At 39.2% G+C, this 23,906-nt stretch overlaps 2 protein-coding genes across 2 annotated transcripts; both read right to left on the bottom strand.

The window, feature by feature from the left end:
- Window positions 1-2,430: 2,430 nt before the first annotated feature.
- Window positions 2,431-5,055, bottom strand: mcl1b (MCL1 apoptosis regulator, BCL2 family member b). Its single transcript, XM_062423361.1, has 3 exons — window positions 4,447-5,055; window positions 3,556-3,806; window positions 2,431-3,355 (listed from the first exon to the last, which is right to left on the bottom strand). The coding sequence occupies exons 1-3, from the start codon at window positions 4,910-4,912 to the stop codon at window positions 3,239-3,241; spliced, it is 834 nt and encodes a 277-aa protein (XP_062279345.1). The 5' UTR covers window positions 4,913-5,055; the 3' UTR covers window positions 2,431-3,238.
- Window positions 5,056-7,742: 2,687 nt separating this feature from the next.
- ensab (endosulfine alpha b) lies at window positions 7,743-23,676 on the bottom strand. Its single transcript, XM_062423368.1, has 3 exons — window positions 23,496-23,676; window positions 18,605-18,727; window positions 7,743-11,711 (listed from the first exon to the last, which is right to left on the bottom strand). Exons 1-3 carry the CDS (start codon window positions 23,550-23,552, stop codon window positions 11,541-11,543), a joined length of 351 nt encoding a protein of 116 aa, XP_062279352.1. The 5' UTR covers window positions 23,553-23,676; the 3' UTR covers window positions 7,743-11,540.
- Between the last annotated feature and the right edge of the window lie 230 nt (window positions 23,677-23,906).

The following is a 23,906-nucleotide window of genomic DNA, read 5'->3' as shown; positions in this document are numbered from 1 at the left end:
AACATGCAGGACAGCAGATCGGTTGGGGCAGGGTTGGGGACTACTGGTCTAGACCAACTTTACAACCAACTAGGATGTGAATGATTAATTGCCGATGGTGATTTAACCAACTAAGTAATGCAGAAACGCAGAAGACAAGGGTCGTGCAGTGTAACCGTAAGAAAAGGCTCTGTAGATTCACCGTTTAAATGCATTGCGCCACCAGGTGGAGTCTCTTACTCTTTAATTAGGCTGGGTTACAGGTGCGTTTGGCGACCGTCCCACTAATTGTAAAACAGATGAACCACCCTTCCTTCCAAGGAGTAAAAAAGCCACTGTGTGCCTCGATATGCTCACTCTGTCCGGTTCATTAACTCTTTAAAAAAAGGAAAAAGTTTTGAAAATTTGGCGGTTCGAGTTTAGCAGGAATGCTAAACTAGCACCTTGAACGGAAAGCAGCGCTAAGATGCTAACGTCCAAGGCTAATAACGAATTTCCAACAAAATCAATGCAAAAGTGATGAAATGTCCAAGTGACACTCCTGAGTATAAGAGCATCTTCAGTGGCAGCAGTAAAATTGGAGTGATAGTATTTGTGGGTCTGTTGCAGCTGGACTGACATTAGCTACAGTGACCAACCTGCATCACTCCATCACGTATATGCAGATTATTTTATATAAAACCAGTCAAGTAGAAGCAGAGTAGAGGTTTCTGGCACCTACTTCTAAATAAAGGTGCATTTAAAAAAAGGGAGAGAAAAAAAGGTCAAATCTCCAGCAACATTTGTAGTATATTGAACAACTTTATTGTTAGAGCAATGCATTTTGGGCTTGCAGACTTCATTGGGGTCAACCTCCAACAATAAAGATGTTTTATATGCTACAAAATGTTGCTGGAGCTTTGACCTTTTTATATAAAACCAGTCACACTGAAGTCTGCCTTTGGAGAGGGGGAGGAGGAGGAAGGGGTAACCTGTTTTACATTTATACAATAATGTCATGTGTTATTTAGTATTGTATTGAATGTTGCAAGTTAGTTATATAGTCACCGGCCTCTTTATAAGGTTCACCTGTGCCATCTAATTCAATCCAATACAACAGCTCTACTTTTATGAAGTTCATACATTATCAGTGAGGTGATAAATCTACTTTATGTTTATTACTGGAGGTCGTACTAAGTGGTGGTGTACTGAGGTGCATTATATTGACTGGTGTTCCTAATATTTTGTCCACTCCATTAACATGAGGGGCAAAATATTAGGAACACCAGTCAATATAATGCACCTCAGTACACCACCACGGCTTAGTACGACCTCAATAATAAACATAAAGTAGATTTATCACCTTCCTGACAATGTACAAACTTCATAAATGTAGAATTTAGAGCAGAGCTGTTGTATTGGATTGTATTAGATTGCACAGGCAAACCTACAAAGTGGTCAGTGACTGCATGTCCACACATCTAGTCTGATGTAAATATGTCTTCTAATGAAGCTAGAAGTTGTGCAACAGTTTGCTGTGTTGAAACCTTTTCTAATTTATTCTGACCTGTTGTTGAATAGACAGCAACAGACTGTCATTTTGTGTTATGTAATTTATCATTAAACTAATTTGGTGTTTATTTCATCTGGGCTTTAACTAATGTAGCCTACTTTTGTATGTTTTATGCATGTGTTATATTTGTGGTTTAGATGGTTTTACAATGGAAAACTGTTAGTTAACCGATAATTGTTTGTTAACACTATAGATAAAATGTGCAACCCTACGAGCAACAGTTTCCCAGAACAGGGTGGAGTTGTGGTCTTAGTGGACAACCATATCATAGATGTACGTGGCTTGTAAAGAGTAAACACCTACAATTACTGTAAAATAGATTATGCAACAGTTAAATATCCAATCAAAGAGACACCATGTATGATTTTTGTCACCAGTTTCTAAGGCAGCTAAAAAAGTTCCAACCCAGTAAGTAGACATTTGTTATGCAATGAAGAGGATGTTGTGAACTGTTTACCCCAGTTTCACAATCTTAAAGTTGCTGCGCTGCTGCACGTAGCGAAGATGTGCACCAGCTCTGTGCAGCAGATAACACCACCACCACCATTGCAGCTCGCAAAAAAAAAAAAAAAAAAGTTGCGGCTACAGCTACAGCTGAGTGCTCGAGTTGTGATGGAGGCGCTGTCACCGCCTCATCAAACTTCTAGGAAACGACTGCCATTGCTCTATCTTGGGTTATGGTGTTAATCAACATCAAAAGGTTTGACATGTGCAGAGGAGGTAAAATTAGTGTAGAAAGAAAGAAAGAGAGAGGAAGAGCGAGAAAGAGAGATAGAGAGGGAGGGATGATTCATTGCAGCACAAGAGAAGCAGTATAGGTGTAAAGGTAAGCTGTATTTTAAGCTTTTTCAGTGTCCCCCCCCCAAAGAGAATGAGGCATCAAAAATGTCAATCAAAAATGTACTGCGCATTTTTTATTCACTAAAACTCTTAGCTTACATCTGGATCTCAACTATCATCATCGTGTGCAGTCTCATACCATTATCATTGTGTCAGCGTTAGTATAGCTCTGAGACCAACACCATCTGCATCATATTTCCATTCAGTCCCTCTGACATTTTTCTGCCAGACTCAAACTTTCCAGGCTGCTGATAAGCCAAACGTCCTGTTATGTTCTTGTTCCTGTTTCCCCAGCGCAGATCCAACATTTCCATAATGAGGAAGTAGCGCTACACGGATGCAAATCCACACCAGTCCTCTAGTGTCCATACAAAGCCTCCAAAAAAGAGGATTGGATTGTGAATGGGCTAAGCTGAGAATGGGTTTCATTACTGCCTGATAATGGGAACAAAATGCAGCCTCCACCCCCCTCCTCCAACCAGAAAGGTATGATATAGTTAGATCAACATGTAAACATAATCAGCCGAACATTAAGCTACAAATAAGGAGATAGTAACTCAGTTCCCGCATAACCATTGAATTACTACCCTAAAGCATTTATTTTACATTTAACAATAGAAAAATAAAATTTCTTTGTAATTTAAATAGAACTTAATTGTAAAGGAGTTTGTTATTTAAAGCAGGGTCTTTCCATGAAGCAACAAGTATTTGCAATTGGAAGGAGGGAGGCTGGGGAAAAAAAATAAAAAAAAAGGACCCATTGGTGTAATCTCCTTAGTCCAGACAAGACGAAGAACGCAGCAAAAATATTGTCCACTTAAGTCTTGTTCACGTTTTTAAAGAAAAAAGGTCTTGAGTCCAACTTATTCACCTGATCAACAGGGCCAACGTTGCCCCGATACCAGCAAATCCGGCAAAGGCCATGAGTGTGTTCCTCACTGTAGACTCAGGGTCTGCTACCCGAAAGAATTCTACAAAGCCGTCCTGGAGGAAGAAAAGGATTGAAAGGAAGAAAACGATTAGATTAGAAATCTAATGGTGACGCACAAGGGCAAAGTCGCTTGTTCACTGTACACGCAGACTTTTCTTGCTACATGAGACCGGTTATGCAATCAGCACTTTGTTGGTTTTTCTAAAAAAAACTACATCCTGTCATTCAGCAGTTTGAGAAAAAAAAAACTCACCCAGGCGTTGTTTTTGATTAACCAGTCCTTCTGGTCAGTCAGCAGATACATGGTGATCTCCTCTCCCACCAGATCCACACAGTTCTCCCTGCCCTTCTCCTTCAAGTACTGACATACGACGGCCCCGAAGGCCACCAGGCTGGCAACCCTGCCCCAGTTGGTGGTCCTGTCTCCGAAGAGGCTAGTCGCTACAGAACTGACGAACCTCATATCATCGTCTCTGTCATCCAGTGACAGTTTGTTTATCATACCTTTAAAAACATAAAAAATCTGGGTTAGACACCTGTTTTTTTTGTGCATTTAACATGAACATTTCAGACAGTACAAACTCCTTTAAAAACAGGCTTTGCACCTGTAGCCACCAGACTTTAAAAATGATATCATAATATAGTGACTGGGCATTGCAATCATCATGAATCATCTTTCCTCCTCTTAAATATAATTTTCTTGTACATTTTAACTTTTTGTATATATTTGTTCTTATGTATTTATTTAAGTATGAGCTATTGGATAAATGCATTTCTTTCTTATGTGGATGAATAAAGTATCTATAAAACATTTTTATTCAAACTAATTTTCTCTTTTACATGTTAAAACACTGAAGCATTTGGAGATTCGCCTTGCACAGATTTAACTTAATAGCATTATAATCATTGTTATTCATTAAACAGATGACTTACTAAGATAACTATTACATAGTTAAATCTAGCCTGGATAAAAGTATTGTATTTATATTTATTGTGAGAGTAAAATGGCTCCTACAGTCTGTGGTGAGGATTGTAATGCAGTTAAACACAGCTTGTAGTAGTGGAGGCTGCAGAAATGCTATATCAGTAGCTACATTAGCTTTGCTTTTCCCCCCCACACACACACATAAGAAGAGACACGTACCATTATATGCATATCTGTGTTTCTCCAATACATCTTCCACGACTCTTTTCATTGTGGACAGAGGTTTGCTTTCACTCCACCGAGGTTTTGAAAGTCCCGTAAAGTCTCTGAGGAAATGTTTAATGAGTTGCCTGGTGTCGTTTTCCAGCGCTTCCTCCTCTGCAGGGCATCCGGAGACGTCTGGCTCACTGTCGGACAGCAGCTCCGGCGAGCACGGCAAAGATCCGTCTTCCGTGTCGCTGCTTCCCTCCCGCAGAGTAGTAGTTTTTGTTGCATAGCCACTTTTGGTTTTCGGGCTTACCACGAGTGAAGTCGGCCGCTGTTTCGGAGTGATATTAGTGCTTACAATCCCGTTGTGTGAGTCGATGGTCGGGGCCCTCAGACCGGAGCCCTCCACGACTCCATTTTGAGCGAATAATAAGCTGGCCATCGCGGTCCTGTTCGTCGCTTTCTGGACAATATTCATTTCGTTTCTGATTTTTTTTTTTAAAGATTACTTCTAATAGTTTCTTCGGGAAAATCTAGACGTTTTTAAAGCTAGCCTGTGTGTGTTAAAACAAAAAAAAGCTAGCCTTGGCAACGCAGCAATTACACGTCCTCCATGACCGTTTGAAGAGGAACGGAAACCCTTTCACGTAGGCAGGCGGTTTATATTGAACCTTGTGCGTCGTGCGTCACGGTTTGTACGTCAACGTCACTCCTTACATACTTCCCCCAAACAGCTCTGGTTCAAAATGTGCTCATTTGTTGTTTTGGTTAGTTTGAAAGATATTTGAACAAAAACACAAAGGAGGTACCACTATTTTAATCATAATAATGATGATGATGCTCAAAAGATGAAGCAGTAGGGTTTAAAATTATTGTGAATGATATATGGATTGTTTGGGGTATTTTTCCATGACATAGAAAGTGAATATATATATATATATATGTGTAGTTTAAGTGGGAAATATTATTGTTATGAAGGAAATAGAGGCATAATAAAGATAAAAATAAATTATATTAATAACATCACCATTAAAGGCTATAATAATACGACATTTACATATATTACTATAACTACTTATTTAAGTGATAGTAATATTTATTGTGATTGATATATGGATTATTTTTGTATTTTTCCATGACATACAAAGTGAATATATGGTTTCCTCATTGGAAATAGTATAGTTATAAAGAAAATAGAGGCATAATCGGAAGTTCATGATATTAATAACATCACCATTAAAGGCTATAATAAAAATACATTTATATACAGTACCAGTCAAAAGTTGGACACACTTTCCCATTCACATCAATGAGAAAGTGTGTCCAAACTTTTGACTGGTACTGTATATACTACTATTATTTTCAGTTCAACTGAGCAATATCACCTTAAAATGATTAAGGAGGTGCCACTATTATAATAATAGTAATGATGATGATGATGATGATGATGATGATGATGATGATGATGATGATGATGATGGAGCTCAAACCATGAAGCAGCAGGGGTTAAAATAATTGTGATTGATACATGGTTTATTTTTTGTATTTTTCCATGACATAGAAAGGGAATATGTAGTTTAAGGGGGAAATATGATATTTCTAAATAAAAATGGAGACATACTCGGAAGCATTAATGATATTAATAACATCACCATTAAAAGCTATAATAATACTACATTTATATAAACTACTATTTTCATTTTAAGTTGAACTTTGCAATATCACCTTCAATTGATTTAGTGCAGGTTTCTCTTGTATGTCCTTTCTTTGCCTGGGTTTTTACTTTTTATATTTTTATAGGCTTTCATGTTTTAATTTAGTTTTTATTGCTTTTCTTTCTTCTGCCTTACTGATTGCATTTCTTATTGCCTTTGTTTTATTTAATGTTTGCATGTTTTTTTATGGGTTTTTTTCATATTCTGTGAAGCATTTTGTGAATTTTATTTCATAATGTTAGGATAATTTTATTATATTTTTTACTACTATTGTTTTTATTGCTTTTGGACTTATTATTTTTTACTCTTTATTCTTTTTTATTGATGCTCTTCTATTTTTACTGTCCACTTTGCTGCTGCAATAATGTAAATTTCCCCATTACTAATGACTAATTAAGGAATATCTTATCATTTCGTAATTATTATGATGAAAATAATATGCTGCTACCCTTTCTTAAAATGTTCAATCTAATATTACAGTTTGAACCTGTTAAAACTATGATATTGTAGATTCAGCAAAAGTGCAGTTGTGTTGTGCAGCTGTTATGGTGCATTAATTAAAGTTTTGTTATTTTTAACTTTGATCTCAGTTATAGCTACTGATCCTGTGCTGATACAAAGACTGCTATAAATGAAAAGATGATATATTTGTATAATTGTTCCTGTCCCACACCCTGTCCTACATATTAGATAACACTGCTGCTGTTATACAAGGCTATGCTGACACATTTCATTAAGTTTAATAGCAGCAGGGTTTTTGTCATACCAGTCTATGAGACATTTTGTAATGTGGTTCAATTCCACACCAGGAAAATATTACCCTCTTTTTTTTAATCTGGAAGTTACCACAACTTTCTGGCCACATGAAATGAATGACAGTGCTGCCACCTGGTGGTCAGATGGAGGATCTACTCTTCCAGCATCTTCTTTATTGTTTACTCACAAGTTTTAAAGGATGCATTCACATTTTTTTTTCCAAGTGTGTGTAAAACCAGCAGTCAGGTGTCCATATGAACAGTGAAAGAGGTTTTCCTCGCTGTAATCATTCCTCCCGTTCATACTGACAATTAAAAGATCTTCAAATGTGCTTTCAATGGGAGTGAGGGAGGCAAAAATTTGCTAAGTTGATGTGAAGCTTCAGCAGTCTGAGTTAGTCATATCAGGTGGATATCTGACTAATTTACAGTCTTTTTAGCATCAAATTCCCTCTTAGTGTTTCCCTGTTGAGCTGTGGTTGAAGTATAGCAACAAAAATACTTTGGTACTAAAAACACTAACGTTGAAACATAGAAGATGAAGATTTGACTTATTTGGACGGCTGAAGCCTCATATTAACTTCAGATCAACTTTTAAATATATTTTGTGGATAACGTAAGTGCATTACTGAGGGATCTTCTAATAGTCAGAATGAACAGGAGGAATTATTACAGCAAGGAAAACACACTATGTTAATTTGGGCTCCTGACTGTTGTTTTAAGGCAGACTTAAAAACTGAAAACCTGTTCCTTTAAAGCCTTTAATGCTTCAACTATGGGACCTTTTCTCCTTACAACTAGAACAAAGACCCGAGCTCAAGAAAAACAACAAAATAAATCTTATTAATGTAAAAGTTTATTTCAAATACTGACAAAAATCCTCTCACCTACTCCCACAGAACTGAAACATTCTCCTGTACTTTCTGAAATCTTAAAATCATTCCTGTGTTCTCCAGTCATCCTCTTTATCATGTAAACCCTTTTTTATTTATTTATTTTTCTTGGAAGCAAGGGTGCCTCTGATTTTCCCTGCAGTTATCTTGGGCCAAGAATGAAATATATACTAATCATGAAATAAGAGAACACAAGAAAAAAAAAAAAAAAGAGAAACATTTACTTGCAAAACAACAAGAAAACAGATAAGGTAAAAGCAGCACAAAAGTACTTCAGAGCACACAGCCTGTCATTTCTTTATACATTCTGGCACGTGTTTATCATAGCTGAACGAGAGACACCCTGTGTATTGGGTTTGAAACATACCCTATTTTCTCTCGTTGAACTGCTCCGTGCAAAGCCAGACATCAAGTAGCATTCGAGAACTCCTGTCCACTGTTGTTTCATAAAACATGTTGTAGCTTATTCACCCAAATCTTTTATTTTTTTCTTTTACATCTTAAAGCTGGAGACTGTCGGCTTTTAAACTCAACATGAGGCTAAATGGTCTGTTCTTGGCATTCAAAGTGATATAAAGGCTTCCAGACTTTTCTATTAATCTCTGTCCAGACCAAAAAAACAAAAAAAATTGGATTCAATTCAACAACGCACCCCTCACAATTTAACGGTAGAATTTTGCATGAGCATTTAAGTTTACCACAGTCTGAAAATGGATCGTCTTTGCCACAGGAGCTTTAGGACTCTGAAACGGAGATACTTGGGGAGAAGGAAGTCAAGACTGGTAGAATCAGAGGACAGGTGTTCTTTACAGGGTATCATCTCTTAGATTTGTCTTTGAATCAGCAGCATTTACACATATTTTCATATGATACAGATTCACATAGCCTCTGCAATACACTAAGATACAGCAGAAGTAGTGTTAAACTCAAAAAGGAGAGAGGAACCATTGACTCAGAAATAGCTCAGGCTATGAAAGAGTGAAAGCAGGTGGGAAACAACACAGAAATCCCTTCCTGTTTAAGTCTATTTACAATGGCTGGAACAGAGAAAAAGCAGTGCATTCATACATCACCATAACAAGCACATACGTACAGGTCAGTTCTCTTTCACCCACTGCAAATTTGACACATTTTAAAGTCTCAATGAAAAACGAGTGAGGTTGAGTATGTGATGGTGCATGCACCCTATCACCTAGCCTACGTGGTGGTGGAGTGTGCATTCGTGAAGGTTCCCTGAAGCAGTTTTATACAAGGAGGCTGATTCTCAGTGAGCGCTGGTATCCAGTTTAGACTCATGAGTGTGCGGACTGCATGCGTGAGTTATCAACAGATCTGACTTGTTGATAACTCATTGACCTCTTTCAAAGGTTGAACCACCTAAACAGGTGGGACTCGAGTGCAGAGCACACACTCACACTTTGCCCTCATATGTGTTATAAAATCTCTCCCTGCTTTGCCAAGTTGTTGGAGTGAGTGTATCCTGCAGGCACGCAGTGTCCCACTTTAGGCCCGTGATGACGATCTTGGGAGTTGGGCTGACACCTGTGGTTATCAGGTTGCCTGGTGTTTACCCTCTGACACCCCTGAGATCAAAGATCAGTCTGTGTAGTGTGTCAGTTCGGGGAAAAAAAAAAAACATTGTTCTACAGGGCACTGAGGGTAGATGTAGGCCTTTACTCCAGATATGGTTTAAGGGATGTAAAGCAGTATAATTTCCTTACTTGAGTTAGTGTTTCACAATGTGAGTTGCCTAAGTGGGCAAACATCAAGGAACCTGCTTAGTTTCACTGTGAGAAACATTTTAAAGTGTTAAAACTTGACGAAAACAGTCTCCCAAGAAAAAAGACTAAATTAACATCCTTTTTTTTTTTGCCGTAAGAAGCAGCTTGAACAAGTCATTCTTTTGGTCGGTCCCAAATATCTCAGAAACAAAATTTTTTACTGCACACGTGCTATTGTGGGACAAAACTATAAAAGGCTACGACGACGGTTACTTTTGTCTTTTCGGTGTGACTTATGTGATGGGATAAAGCAGCCGTGCTATGGCGACCGCATTACTGTTGGTATCTCCATGACATACAAACACATTGGCGCCAGACTGGCTTGGCTGCTTCACCTGATCACAATGCGAGCCAGATGATTACATGGTAACAGTCACATTGGAAAGACATGTGTATCCGCTGTCTGAGCCTGATAGCTGCAGTGTGAATTTAGCTCGATTGGTAAAGCGTAGAATTTCCATGCCAGAAATCCCACGGTGTAATCCCAAATGAGTTGATGGAGCACTACCATTTCTCTCAGGCATGCTAGCTGGTCTGGTCTTCAAAGCGCTGAGCTTATCAGGAATTACGTGCTTGTTTGAGTATTATTTACAGAAGCATACACTCTATTGCAGGGTGCTTCAACCCCCCCTCCCACCTCCCACTCCCCACCCCACAAATCTGTTAGCTTCATAGTAAACACACGTCTTGATGCAACTCAACGGCAACCAAACTAAGACTGAAGACAGATTGGCAGACTTCCCAGCCTTTTAAAAAGAATATAAGGATATACTCAGCTGGCTCTTGCTCTGGGCTGCAAACAGGAGTGTGTGTACATGGATTGTCAGGATAGCAAAAAGAGGGGAGAAAAAAAGGAAGGAAATAAGAAGTGTGACTGTCGACATTTCGGAGCTTCGTGTGTGTGTATGTGTTTGTTTTGACACTTCCTATCACTAAAGCAGACGTCCCACTCCTGTTTAAAAAAAAAACATTTTTCTGTTTGTTACATGTTACAATCATGCAGCGTATTAAGAGAGAACAGGAGCAAAGGGAGTCAAGAATTAAAGCAACGTGAGCAGAGAGAGAGAGAGAGAGAGAGAGAGAGAGAGAGAGAAAGAGAAAGAGAAAGAGAAGAAGTGGCATTTCAAATCCCCGTTTGGCTGAGCTGCAGCAGATGACCTCGTGTTTTTGTTTGCCGAAATGTGAAACGAAAGGATGAGATGAAAGGAAGCCTCCCAATCCCCAAAATGCTGTCTCAGTGTCAGTGAACACCAGAGACTTCTTTAAAAGTCAGGCAGCAGCCCATCACAGATTTGGTATGCAAGCAAATATTCACATACATCTTTCCAAAAACCCGCCCCCAACCCCCCCCCCACCACGAAGCCTGCAACCAGCGTAGATAAGGGAACGTAAAGATCAGAAGAAGTCGCTGCGATCATGGTTCCTAACTCCCTTATACACACATTAGTTTGGTGTCATTCAGGATGCAAAAAAATAACCAAAAAACAAAAAAAAAACCAAACATACTATACAGAATACAAAGTGCATTAACTCACCCCGTCCAACCCTTGCCCGATGACACACACCTACTGTGATGCATCTTGGAAACACCGAAAACCAAGACATAAGGGGGAGGCGGTAGAGCAGAGTGCGCAGAGGGGGGCAGAGCTGTGCGTGGTGAGAGGGCAGAAAAAGGCGGGCGACCTCGCAGTAGAAGAGGGGGGGGTCGCTTAAAACCTCCTTCCCTCCCACCCCCCCCCGCCCCACACACACATACAAGCAAATGGAGTTTCAACTTATACAACTCTGCCCGATATGTTAAAGCCAGTGGTGCCTGGGGGATGAAAAGGGGGAAGGGAGAAGAAGAAGGGAGGGATAAAGGTGGACATATTGGGAACATGGGTGAGGAGGGTGAGGAAGAGGAGGAGGGAGGACGTTTGCCGGGAGCCCCAGGGAGTGAGGGTGCTTCTGAGACGATGAAGGCTAGCCGGCTAGCTTGCTGGTCACCAAGGAGGACTTCCTCTGGGGCAGGTCTTGTGGCGTGGGAATGTGGTCGCCGGTCACCAGGTTCTTGTCGGGCCCCGCCACGGGAAGCTGCTTGTTCTTCATCTTGGCTTTGGCCATGTTGTAGTCGCCCGAGTCGAAGTACTTTTGCTGTAAAAAGGTAAAAGGAGAAGAGGAAAAGGTGAGAAGTGCTCAAAGCTTTAGAGACAAACCGCATACTGATTTCTATTAAGCCAAAAAAATAAGCGGTTTCCATCAAAAGACATCCTGGATTTCATATAAAAACTCTTAAAACAATACTCAACAACATTAACATAGCCAGATCTACTATGTAAAGACTTATCAGCTCCATCAGCTGTTCCACCTGTCCATACTGGCCCTTTGGAGGACCCTTCCTAATAAAATCCTAATGTAAGAAATGAAAGAAAAACTCCTCCTTCTACCAAAGTTCATAAAAACCTTCAGCAGTCTGAGTTAGGCTTGTTTTTTTTTGCTTCGGGCACCACAAACAAACGCACACCTGAAAAACTACAGGTGGCACACAGATCCAGCATGTGCATCTTTGACCCTGTTCAGCGCTAAATAGAAGTGTAAACAACCTCGAAGAAGCACTGTGATCCGATCCACTCAAACCACTTAGAGAGATGGCCTTTGTAGTGTAAACGTTAATGTGTCCTGATGGCCAAGAATGTAACAGGAAATACATCATCAGTGTTTCCCACACAATATTGAGAAAATATGGTGGTTGGACCTCAATCTGACCCTCTACAGGGGGGTCCGGGGGCAGATTTTTAAGTCAAATGCATCATTCTGCAGCACCCTGAGTTATATCTATAAAACATTTTGTGCTTTAGTAATTTAACTACTGGTTATATAGATATGAGCACAGGAAATACATTTTATCAGTTAATAAATGTTCCAAACAAACCATTAAAAAAAGACTAATGTCCATATTTCAGCTCTGAAACAAGGAAAGCAGAAGTGATTACGGGGCAGAGTCGCTCTGGTGCAGGGTGAGACGCTTTGCTGTACGTTTCGGAGACTGTGCAGACATGTTTGACTCACTATGAAACTGTGGTGGCAGAAATTAGACTATATTGGGCCGCCACAGTCTGTATAGTTAATGAGAAACACAAACTAAAAAAAGAGCACAGATGTAAGTGGTTGGAGTAATCTGAACGTACGTGTATACTAACAACTAAACTTATGTTCTTCACCACTTCAAAAACAGCCAGATTAGCACCGTCTGAGAACATTTTAACGAGAAACAGTCAACAAATAGAGTTGATATCTACTTTCAGAAACATCTAGGAGCACATTCAGTATGTTGCTAAAAAAGCTGAAGGTCTTGTTTTGATTTTATTATAGAAAACACGTCCTGCTTTTCTTTTGTAAAACAGAAAGTGGTGGAATCGACCTTTTTACCCGTTATTGACTACGGAGATCTGCTGTATATGAATGCATCTGCTCATTGTCTTTGCATGTTGGATAGTGTGCATCATGATGATGAGGCACTGAGATTTATTACAAACTGTGCTTCTCTCACTCATCACTGTTTCTCTACCCTAAAGTAAACAGTCACTGGTATGTATTCATCTATAAAGCCGCTCCCTTCTTACTTATCTTCAAGTCACAATCTCCGCTAAATGGACATTATGTTCCTAAAAGTAAGAACTGAATTGGGAAAGAAAGCTTTTAGGTTTTTGGAACAACTTTCAATCTGAATTTCATCTTTAAAAACCTCGTACTCTTGACTGAATTTAAAGTCCAGACTGTCTGTATATGAAAGTGTTTTATATAAGTGTGTTTTTATAGGGCTAATTATTTGCTGTTGCTATGTTATTTTATTTTTTAATACTGTAACTGTGTTGCTGCTATCTTGGCCAGATCTCCCTTGTAAAAATATATCTGTGATCTAAATGGGACTAACCTGGTTACATAAAGGCTCAATTAATAAAAAATAAAATAAAATAAATGAGTTCTTTATTAGCTCTTCGTTAGGGCGGCTGTGGCTCAGGAGGTAGAGCGATTGTCCTTCAACCCCTAAAGCCAATGGTGAATGAATGTGTGGTAATGTTATGGGGCTTTTCCACTATACAGTTCTAGCACTACTCGACTCCACTTTACTCAGGTTTTTTTAGCGTTTCCATCAGGGATAGTACCTGGTACCTGCTACTTTTTTAGTACCTGCTCTGGTGAGGTTCCAAGCGAGCCGATACTAAATGTGACGTCGACACACTGCCGGCCACTGATTGGTCAGAGAGTCTTCACTGGAAGAGTCATGAGCCGTCCCACACAAGAATCAAACCCAGCATTTTTAAATACCAACAACAGCGTTACAACCATACGGCTCAATTTTCTTGCTTTGTGTGTGACAGAAAGCCACATACAGCAGCAAGTACACCATCACCTCCATGTCCTCCATTGTTTATGTGTTTGTAGGAACTATAGTAATAGAAAAGGTTCCTGGTACCAAACCGAGCCGAGTCGAGTCGAGCCCAGTAGTGCTAGAACTGTATAGTGGAAAAGCTCCATTAGTCTCCATCTGATGAGCAGGTTGTCCCTCTGTCATCAGTGTATGAATACGTGTGTGAATGGGTGAATGTGACATGTAGTGTAAGCTCAATATATAAAGTACAGTCCATTTAGCATTTAGCATTTAGCCTCCACTTAAGTCTGACTGATGTAATAACTGAGAGCTGTGACGTAGACAGCCGGTCCGCTCCAGACGCATAACAGAGACAAGTGTTAACAGCAAATGTGTCTCAGCTGTTCTCTTGTGATCGGATTGTTAATGACGGGTGTAAAACAGGGTCACTGCTGATGCACCAATGTGTATATAAAGATAAGGAGAAGAGGAGGGACAGTACAGAACACCACACCTGCTGTAGGATTTGGTATTGGGGCTGATTTAGGCGAGTTTTAATGGGTTGGTCATTTATAGTGTGTGTCAAAATGAAACTGAATTGTTTTATATAGTCTTCATGTTCTTTCCATTTTGTTGTTTATTGTTATTATTTTACATTATTTTGTTATTATCATTCTGTAGTTTTATCCTCTTATTTTATTTGTCTGTTTCTTTTGCTTTTAATCTCTTTTTTTAACTTAGTTTTAGTCAAGCTTTTATTAAACGTAATCTTTTATTTTGTGTTTTTAATATGTTTTAACATAGTTTTATACTCTTTTTTCTCTTATACCTACTTAATTATTTAATTATTTTATGTATTTACTTATTTTATTTAAATTTTCTCAACATGTTTTAATCATTCTTCATTTTCCCTTGCTTGCACTGGTCTCAATTGTTGTCTTTTAATTTGATCTTTATTCCTTTTCTTTATGTTGTCACTTGTTCTGTCTTATAATCAGCTTGTCAATCAACTATAAAGCACTTTGAACTACACTAGCATGTATAAATAAAGTTTGACTGATTTATTGATAAAAAACAGATCATAATCAGATCCTTTCTTCACTATATTCCACTTCTGCTCTCCTTTCCGACAGCCTGCAGTCCATTTCCCTCTTATATATATATATGAGTAAAAAGTTGTGTGTGTGAATGTGAAAGATTGTTTGGCTGCTCTGGTGAAAGGTGACTCTCTGAACTCTTGACATCCTGCAGCAACCAGATGCACAAACGATGAGTACGCACCAAAGTTTCCCACACATGAACGTGTGCATCTATAAACAGCATGTGCACTCCTCTCACATTCACACCAGACATGTTGTTCCAGAGCCAGACGTTAGTTAGATAAAAAAAAAAAAAAGGTGGAGACGGAAAAACAAGGTGAAAGAGAAAGAAGACCTAAATATAATGAAACATTGCTTGTTTATAAGGTGATAAGCAAATGTGATGACTAAGTGATTGTTATGTTGTCTAGACAGCAGCCTGTAAAATTCAAAAGGAGCATTTATGAACTTAGTATTGATGCAGACGTTATGGAGGAGAGATGGTGAACAGGTTGCTCTTTAGTACAATCAAGTCAGTATATTTTAAATTTACACTTTTTTTTTAGTTTAGCTCACATGAACAAGACGAGACGAGATTTTAACTACAATGCAAATGAAAATAAATGTCACTTCAGTTCAACTTTCTAATCTATCTATAAATTGATCATTTGGGTATTTATGGAAAGAACAACCATGAATACCAAAATAATATACAATTCTAGTATATAAATACAAATGAAATAAAGAATCAAATGATCACAAATTGTAACATATCGCTTATAAAGAACATAAATAAAAGTAAATTGCACAAATCCTATATCACACACATCCACAAGTAGAACAACATACTTATAAGTTGTGTTTTTAATTTGGTGGTGTGACTAATTGTACTTTTTGCATCGTCTAATATTTATATACACTGAACAAAAATATAAACGCAACACTTTTGTTTTTGCTCCCATTTTTCATGAGCTGAACTCAAAGATCTAAAACATTGTCTGTATACACAAAAGACCTTTTTCTCTCAAATATTGTTCACAAATGTGTCTAAATCTGTGTTAGTGAGCACGAGATAATCCATCCCACCTCACAGGTGTGGCATATCAAGATGCTGATTAGACAGCAGGAATATTGCACAGGTGTGCCTTAAGCCGGGTTTCCACCGGGTCCGTCAGCGGCACGTTACAGCTGCGCCGCGGTCACCGGAGCTGATAGGTACCACTATAATCAATGAGAGTATTTCCACAGGGAGCGTGTCAGCAACGTCCCAGCAACGTCCCAGCAGCGGCTCTCCGCGCCGCAGCGCTATCAATCCGCAGCATTTCTATTTTTCACGGACACGTTTCTAACTCGCGACAAGCTCAACAGAGCAGATTGCACCAGACAGGAAGTCAGACACAGAATCGGCATAATAAAACTTCCGTCCCCTTTCAAAATGAAACACAATGCGCAGATCACAACCTCACATCATCATAACCGGTGGCCCCAGGTCAGCAGTCAATCGATCAAAGGGTCTCGTTTCACGTCCGAGAAGCAAAGAAAGCAGTTGTTTCTTGTTGTTGACTTTATACACCCAGTTTGTGGGATCTCGCGGTCTCCTGATTATCGCGTGATCTCGCAGGAATACTGCTGGCTCACAAGGCACCGCTCCGCTGCTGTAACGCTCCCGGTGTGAGTTGACGATGGGCAGAGGACGGAGCTAAACTGTGGCGCAGCTGTAAGGTGCCGCTGACGGACCCCGTGGAAATCCTGGGTTAGGCTGGCCACAATAAAAGGCCACTCTGAAATGTGCAGTTTTGCTTTATTGAGGGAGTCTGGGGGGGGGGTCAGAAAACCAGTCAGTATCTGGTGTGACCACCATTTGCCTAACCCTACTAACCCATCTCCTTCGCATAGAGTTGATCAGGTTGTTGATTGTGGCCGGTGGAATTTGTGAACAATATTTGAGAGAAAAAGGTCTTTTGTGTATATAGACAATGTTTTAGATCTTTGAGTTCAGCTCATGAAAAATGGGAGCAAAAACAAAAGTGTTGGGTTTATATTTTTGTTCAGTGTAAATATAGATATATGTGTGTATTTTTCCAAAGAATTAAATGGGACTTGCATTAGGAACATAGCCAGTATTGGACAGCAGACCAATAACTAAAGAATTGTATTGTATTAAGATCAGCTGACTAATTTTACAGCCTATCTTTTAAAACCAAAAAGATGAAAGGGTTAAATTATTCTTTTTTTTACTCCTTTAACAGAATAATCAAGTTGAATATAAGATTATGTCTATTCAACTAACCACTACCTCAAAAACCAAAGGTGTAAAAGCTAACCGGACACTTTTACATCCTCCATCTCTGCTCAGTGATGTTCATTCAGGGAGTTATCTTGTGATGAAGTGCAGCAATTTACTGTTTTGCCGCCCCCCCCTCTCCCCTCCTCTCCCCCTCTCCCCCTCTCCCTTCAGCCTGCCTCGTCTACTCCTACTCCTAGTCAGTGATTTCCCAGAATGACTTTCAATATAATCTCTGGTGGCGCAACTTCTCTGTAGCATATACGCAGTTGTTGTAGGTGGAGAGAGCAACAGTTTTTCCAGCGTGGGAAAAAGTGAGAGAGGAGGAGGAGGAGAGCGAGAATGAGAATGAGAATGACGGCTTTGTGTGTGTGTGTGTGTGCGTGCTCTGCCCTGCTGTTCAAACTAATAATAAAAATATATTCCATGGAACAGGCTGCTGCAGATGTGGATGTGTTGGTTTTATGGCGTAGTGAGGTTGGGTCGGTAGAGACAATGATTGTTTTTCTTTTCCTTCGATGGATTCAGCTTGTCAGGATTGTTGATTGATGAACAAAATGGCAGCTCTACATACAAGCTGTTGCTCTGTGAGGAACACATAATGTCTATCAGGTGTGTTTAAGATGATCGTAGACAAGCTAGAAAAGAGCTCGACTGACCACAGCACAGAAATCAGCAGCTCAATATAGTTAAAAATACTTCTGTATGAGCAGCAAAGTGTCAGGAATTAAATCTTTGATTAGTTTTCAATAAGGTTTCAATTATGTCTGATAGAGCTGCAACGAATGGAGGATCGATAGAAGATTAATCAGCATCTCTTTTCGCTATTTTACAAGAAAAATGGCCAAATATTTGCTTGTTCAGGCATCTTAAACGTGAAGATTTTGTGTTTTTCTTTGTCACATATGACAGTAAACTGACTATATTTGGGTTTTGAGCAGTTGAATGAATAAAGTGAGCAATCTGTATAAGTTATTCTTAAGTGTTTTAAGCAAAATGCCTCAAAATTTGCTCCATTTAAATCCTCCTGTTTCTGGAGCTGCAACGATTCCTCAAGTGACAGAAAATTAGACGGCAACTATTTTGAAAAGAGTAATGTTGAATAGTAGTAGTAGTGCTTTTCTGAGGGTGATAACGCCCCAAATTTGCTTGTGTCAGCCTCTCAAAATCTGAATATTTGATGCTTTTCTGTGTCGTACATGATAATAAAGTGAATACCTTTTGATTTTGGGCTGTTTTTTTGGGACATTTGATTACTGATCCACAGTGAAAACAATCACCAGGTGCAGTCCGACTAATTACGGTCACTAACCCCTTTCTGTAGCCTCTTCATGAGGAAGTCTGAGCCTCCAGGCTTCTGGCCCAGGCTGGGATACTTCGCCTTCAGCTTGGCCTCCTCTGCCTTCACCGGGTTTGCATTCTTCTCCTGGGAGTCCTGCAGAGACAAGAAGAGACGCACATAAATACTCAGGAGGACGACTCAAAAGTCTCAGCTGAAACATGCTCAGAGACCTTTAGAAGATTAAGCACAACTGGAACAGCTGGTTATGTGACAGGCTGTGCTTTATGGTCACCTTACGACTCAGAAAAAAATGTTGCTGCTTCTACAAAAACAAACACTAAAAATTCCTGCAGTAAAGTCTGCGTGCATGCACAGATTTGCTTCCCTCTTCAAAAACACTCAAACTCATGGAAACCTCTGCTGTGTAAGGGGCTAAAAACGATGACAATGAAGCTGATCCTTCGTGACAGTATGAGTCACAGCATGAACTACAGTCTCTCTGATGCTGGAATCTGTGCAAGACAAAGCTTTGGTAAAAGCAGAGAGCCGAAAAAAAGAGAGTACAGCAGCTTATTTTGATTACTAATAACTGAGAGTCTCTGTGGGAATCATATTAGAACACTTTGAAAAATAGCTTGTTAGTAGTTTTCTTTCCAATTCAACCTCTGTGGACTTTTTTCTTCTTTTTTTTAAAGAGCTCAAAACATAAATTTACTGCAAAGCTTTTAGTTAATCTGTGTTTTATCTTGTATTTAACACCTGTTTTTATTTAGTTTCCCCCTTTTATCTCTTCTTATCAGTTTCAATGTTCCTATTTTTTTAATTTATTTTCATTTTAACTCATTGCCTATTTTAACTTGCTGTACTTGCTTTAAATGTAAAGCCCTTTGAGCTGCATTTGAAGTATGAAAAGTGCTCCATAAATAAAGTTATTATTATTATTTTTAGTTATTAATGAAGTGGCACAACATCTGTTAAAGCTAAAACTAGCATGAATAAACTCTGACCCTCAGAAGTCAACAAGTCCTCTTCAGTAAATCATTTCATATGTTAAACTATTGCTGCAATGCGAGGAAAAAAATCCACATTTAAAAACATTTAAGGACAATTTGAGGTTACAAAACCCTGAGAGTTGCCTTTAAGCCTGACCTTAAACGAGAGCGTCGTTAATTGTTGAATTACACGTTAGCACACGCTGCCCTTTTCAGTTAATGTGGACATAACAAACCTTGTTTTCTGCTTCCTTTCGGGGTCATGCTGCCATAAATAACAACGTTTACAGTAAATCTCATGATCCCCTGTTTTCTGTTGTGAATTCATTAGTTAATATGTTTTGTTTTGCGGAGAAAAAAATCGGAGAATCATGGTTAAGAAACGATTACTTCACAACACTTTTTCAGTTCTTACGACACCAAGGAGGGTGTTACAGGGATCAGAGGTGGCATTTAGTGTAGACAATAGGAGCATTGTGTATAATATGTCGCTGCTGCTGACAACACTTCCAACCAAACTGGTCAGACAAGAGTCATTGGAGTCCATGTCAGATGGATATTAAGGTCAGCAATGTAGGTTAGCAGGACACACCTTGTTTGTGTACAAAGTGTGAATCATGGGGTATGATGGCATGTTAACGGCAGCTCAGGAAACAGTGAGAGGACACACACACACACACGCTGGACAACAGACCAACTCCACCCGGCCTTTTTCTGCACGTCTACCTGAAGCAAACAGCACACGCTTCCACTGAGCAGACCAGAGATAGGGCACTCAGCCTGCAAAAGCTTGCTGGGCCAGGGATAAAATGTGACTCAGGACACAGAAGCCGATGAACAGATTCCCTCAGGAGGAGGAGGAGGAGAGGAGGGGAGGAGGGGAGGAGAGGGAGGGGAGGGCGGACGTGTGGCACTGAGTGTGCTGATTCACTTGGGCCCATGACGAGAAATTTATGAGCTACTATATTCGGCCCCGATGCAGAGGAACTGCACAATCAAACATCACGGACTTTGCGCGGCCCTTTAAAACTGTTTAAACTGTTGTACTGTGAAATCCCCCTTTTGAGTTAGGACTGAATGATGTATAGTTATCGTGTTTATATCTAGATATGAACGTGCAAGATATTCATATCGCAAAAAGCAACGATATAGACGATAACAAATGTCCATCCAAAGACTTAATTTTCCCTGCTGTTACATTTAAAATATTGTTAAAGCATTGTTTGCAAAGTAGAGGCTGCAGAAAAATGTTGTTTGTCCATTTGGTATTATTATTATCATCATCATCATTATTATTATTATTATTATTATTATCGTATGCAAGATATTTGGCTTCGATACCCAGATAAGATCATTTGTCCATATGGTGCAGCCTTACTTTGAGTATCTTTAAAGTTTGACTTATTTCTTCTACACGATTGAACGATATAGATCCTGTATCTGCTTGTTCTGGTGTCTCACTGAATCTGTATCTCAACTAAAGCTGATAATAGACTCGACTATTACTACTCAAGTGAAATATACACACAGATCGTCATCACAGGTACAAACTTTATGATGATATGTGATTTGGATCAGTGGGCGTAAGATACAGATATTTTCATTATAGATTAAGCTGCTCGATTTAGTTGCTTGGTCCATAAGTCGATCACCTGCCATGACGTCCTCAAATGTCTCATTTAGTCCACAACACAAAGATATTCAGTTTACTGCCACAGAAGACTAAACAAACCAGGAAATATTCACATTGCAGACGTTGGAATCAGAGAATTAAGACTATTTTCCCCCCTTAAATCAATGATCATAATAGTTGGCGATTAATATAAAAGAGTGGGCAACTAATTGATTAATCATTGCAGTGTTGTTAAAGCACTTTCTATAATTACCATTCACTGCAGTATGTGTGCTTGTTCAACAGGTTAGTCAACACAGGCCTGAACCTTGTGAATCTCAACCTGCTGAGCAGCTATATAGTTGGATTATACAAATATTAATCTATTGACTATCTTTACATTTATCATAAAACAGTAATAACTCTAATTTAACTATACAAAGCTGCTACTGAAGCAGACTTCTCCCCAAATTCTCTCTGAAATACTTGAGAACAGCAGAAAACAGCCTCAGTTTGCCTGCAATATCAGTACTTTCGGTACACTATTATTCAGTTAAACCGTACAATATATACTTTAAAATCCATGCAATAACAATAATAATAACTCAGGTATAATATCACTCACCATCATTATTACTCTGGTACATAATGATACTATTTATTTACTATATTTCTACTATTGTCTTTTTATTGCTTGTGTACTTACTTATTATTTATTATTGTTTCTACTGATGCTGCATGTGGGACTAATAAAGGAATATCTCATCTCATCTTGCCTTTAAATCACTGACACAGTGTGATGAACATCAGCTGCACTGTTGCTCATATTTAAGAGGATATGGTGATTTATATTAATACCAGTCTTGTTGATACTGTGATATTTCCTGTTTATTATACTCCTTACTTTGCCTTGCTGCTTGTAATGCTATTTCAGCAGTAGAAACACATTTGCAGGACCTTCAAAGTTGACAAAAACAAAGCATACAATTCCCAGTATGTGTGCATGTTCATGTTTAAGCACAAACACCAACAGGTTTGTCAACAGAGGCCTGAACTCCTAAAATCTCAACCTGCTTGCCAACGTTGAATATTATAGTTATTACTCATTGATTATCATTAATGTGGATTTCTCATATGAAACAGTAACAACTTGTATATTTAAATTGACTCATATAAAGCTGCTATTGACCCAAATTGTCTCTAAAATACTCCAGAAAAACAAGCATAAAACAACAGCTCCAGTTCAGTTATAGAGAATATGGTGATTTACATTAATAGCAGCCTTCTTACCATATATTTATATTTTTCACATCGCAGACTGTTTATCATGTGCAATGCTATTTATATTCTGGTCACTTTACTTTTAGTGCTTGTTTTTACTTCTAGTACTTGTTTTAGCTCGGTTGACTTAGCACTCGTTTGTTTATTTATTGTATATGTTTAAGGGTTTCTGTTTGTTGTGGATGCCTATTTTCTTTTCTGTAGTGTATATTATTATTACAAATCTTTCTGCTTCTCTTTTGCTGCTGTTACAAGTGGATTTCCCCATTGTGGGCTTAATAAAATACAATTTAATCTAATCTTATCTTCTTTGTTGTGATAATTTATTGTGCTCCTATCCTTGCTGCTTGTGATGCCATTTAAGCAGTAGAAACAAATGTTGCAGGCTCTTCCAAGTTGACCAAGATTGCAGATGCAGTATTTGTCACCTGCTTTATTTTATTTATTTTTTTGGGGGGGGGATAATGCATTATTGAGTGTTGAAGCATGAGCACATCCTTGCTGTTGTTATGGCAGGGTGAGTGTGTGTGTGTGTGTGTGTGGGGAAATGCGGAAGCTCTGTCACTTCACTGCAGTTGTTGTCACTGTGAGGACAAGAGCAGGAGTCTCACCCTATAGGTGCCATCCAGAGCTAAGACAGTGTTTTATTATAGCATTGCAGGTTGTCTTCGTGCTTCAGAGAGCTTGCATGGGAAGTTATCTCTTTATCTGGAGGCTGTGGGCCCTATGTGGCACATTTTGACAGACCAATGAGGCCCTTGCTGTTATGCACTACTCAGCCAATGACACAATGCAAAAGAGAGGAGCACAAAACAAAGTCTCTGCAAGGTGGTACAGCTATAATAAAGCAATATATTTAACACATGCATGAGCTGCTTATGGTGTTTAAAGTCTCCCAGTACTCCTCCTATCCTCCTCTTTTCTAGCTGCACTGCTGAGCATAATACTGCAAAACACTTCCACTTGTGCTAGCTGCTGGTTAGCCACCTTACAGCTACAGCTACAGCTAAGTTAGCCAACAACATTAAAAACCCACCTGCTTTTCGTCCTCGTAGTCCACCTGAGTGTCCGAGTCCAGGTTTTCTGACGACATTGTGTGTGAGTGTGATGCACAGACGGGTGCCCCTGTTGGCCCCAGAGAGCTCAGACAGATTAATGTATATATATATGTATACAAAGGCACCGACTAATGTACCTGTGCTGAGTCTAATCCTTCCTTTTTCTGAACACGACTGCTCCCCAACAAAAATGGCGTAACGAGATGTGACATCACCGCTAAGGGGGGAGGAGGGGCGTGTTCGAACGCGTGATTGACGTGTACAGTAACCAATGGCGGAGTAGGAACGGTTAACGACGAGCCAATGGGATGTCAGTAAAGGCGCAGCTCTCTCCGTGATTGACAGCTCCGTTTGCCCAATGATTTGACAAAATGGAGACTTGGGGCCCG

Source organism: Scomber scombrus, chromosome 7 (genome assembly GCF_963691925.1).
Source record: "Scomber scombrus chromosome 7, fScoSco1.1, whole genome shotgun sequence".
Lineage (NCBI taxonomy): Eukaryota > Metazoa > Chordata > Actinopteri > Scombriformes > Scombridae > Scomber > Scomber scombrus.
Note: the sequence above shows the minus strand (reverse complement) of the source record. Positions and strands in the feature narration are given on the sequence as shown.

Coding starts and splice junctions, on each gene's coding strand:
- mcl1b (XM_062423361.1), bottom strand. CDS start 4,912: ATGAATATTGTCCAGAAAGCGACGAACAGGACCGCGATGGCCAGCTTA. Junction 3,807..4,446: donor ACACAGATATGCATATAATG/GTACGTGTCTCT, acceptor ATGTTTTTAAAG/GTATGATAAACAAACTGTCA. Junction 3,356..3,555: donor TAATCAAAAACAACGCCTGG/GTGAGTTTTTTT, acceptor TTCTTCCTCCAG/GACGGCTTTGTAGAATTCTT.
- ensab (XM_062423368.1), bottom strand. CDS start 23,552: ATGTCGTCAGAAAACCTGGACTCGGACACTCAGGTGGACTACGAGGAC. Junction 18,728..23,495: donor ACTACGAGGACGAAAAGCAG/GTGGGTTTTTAA, acceptor TTGTCTCTGCAG/GACTCCCAGGAGAAGAATGC. Junction 11,712..18,604: donor TGAAGAGGCTACAGAAAGGG/GTTAGTGACCGT, acceptor ACCTTTTTACAG/CAAAAGTACTTCGACTCGGG.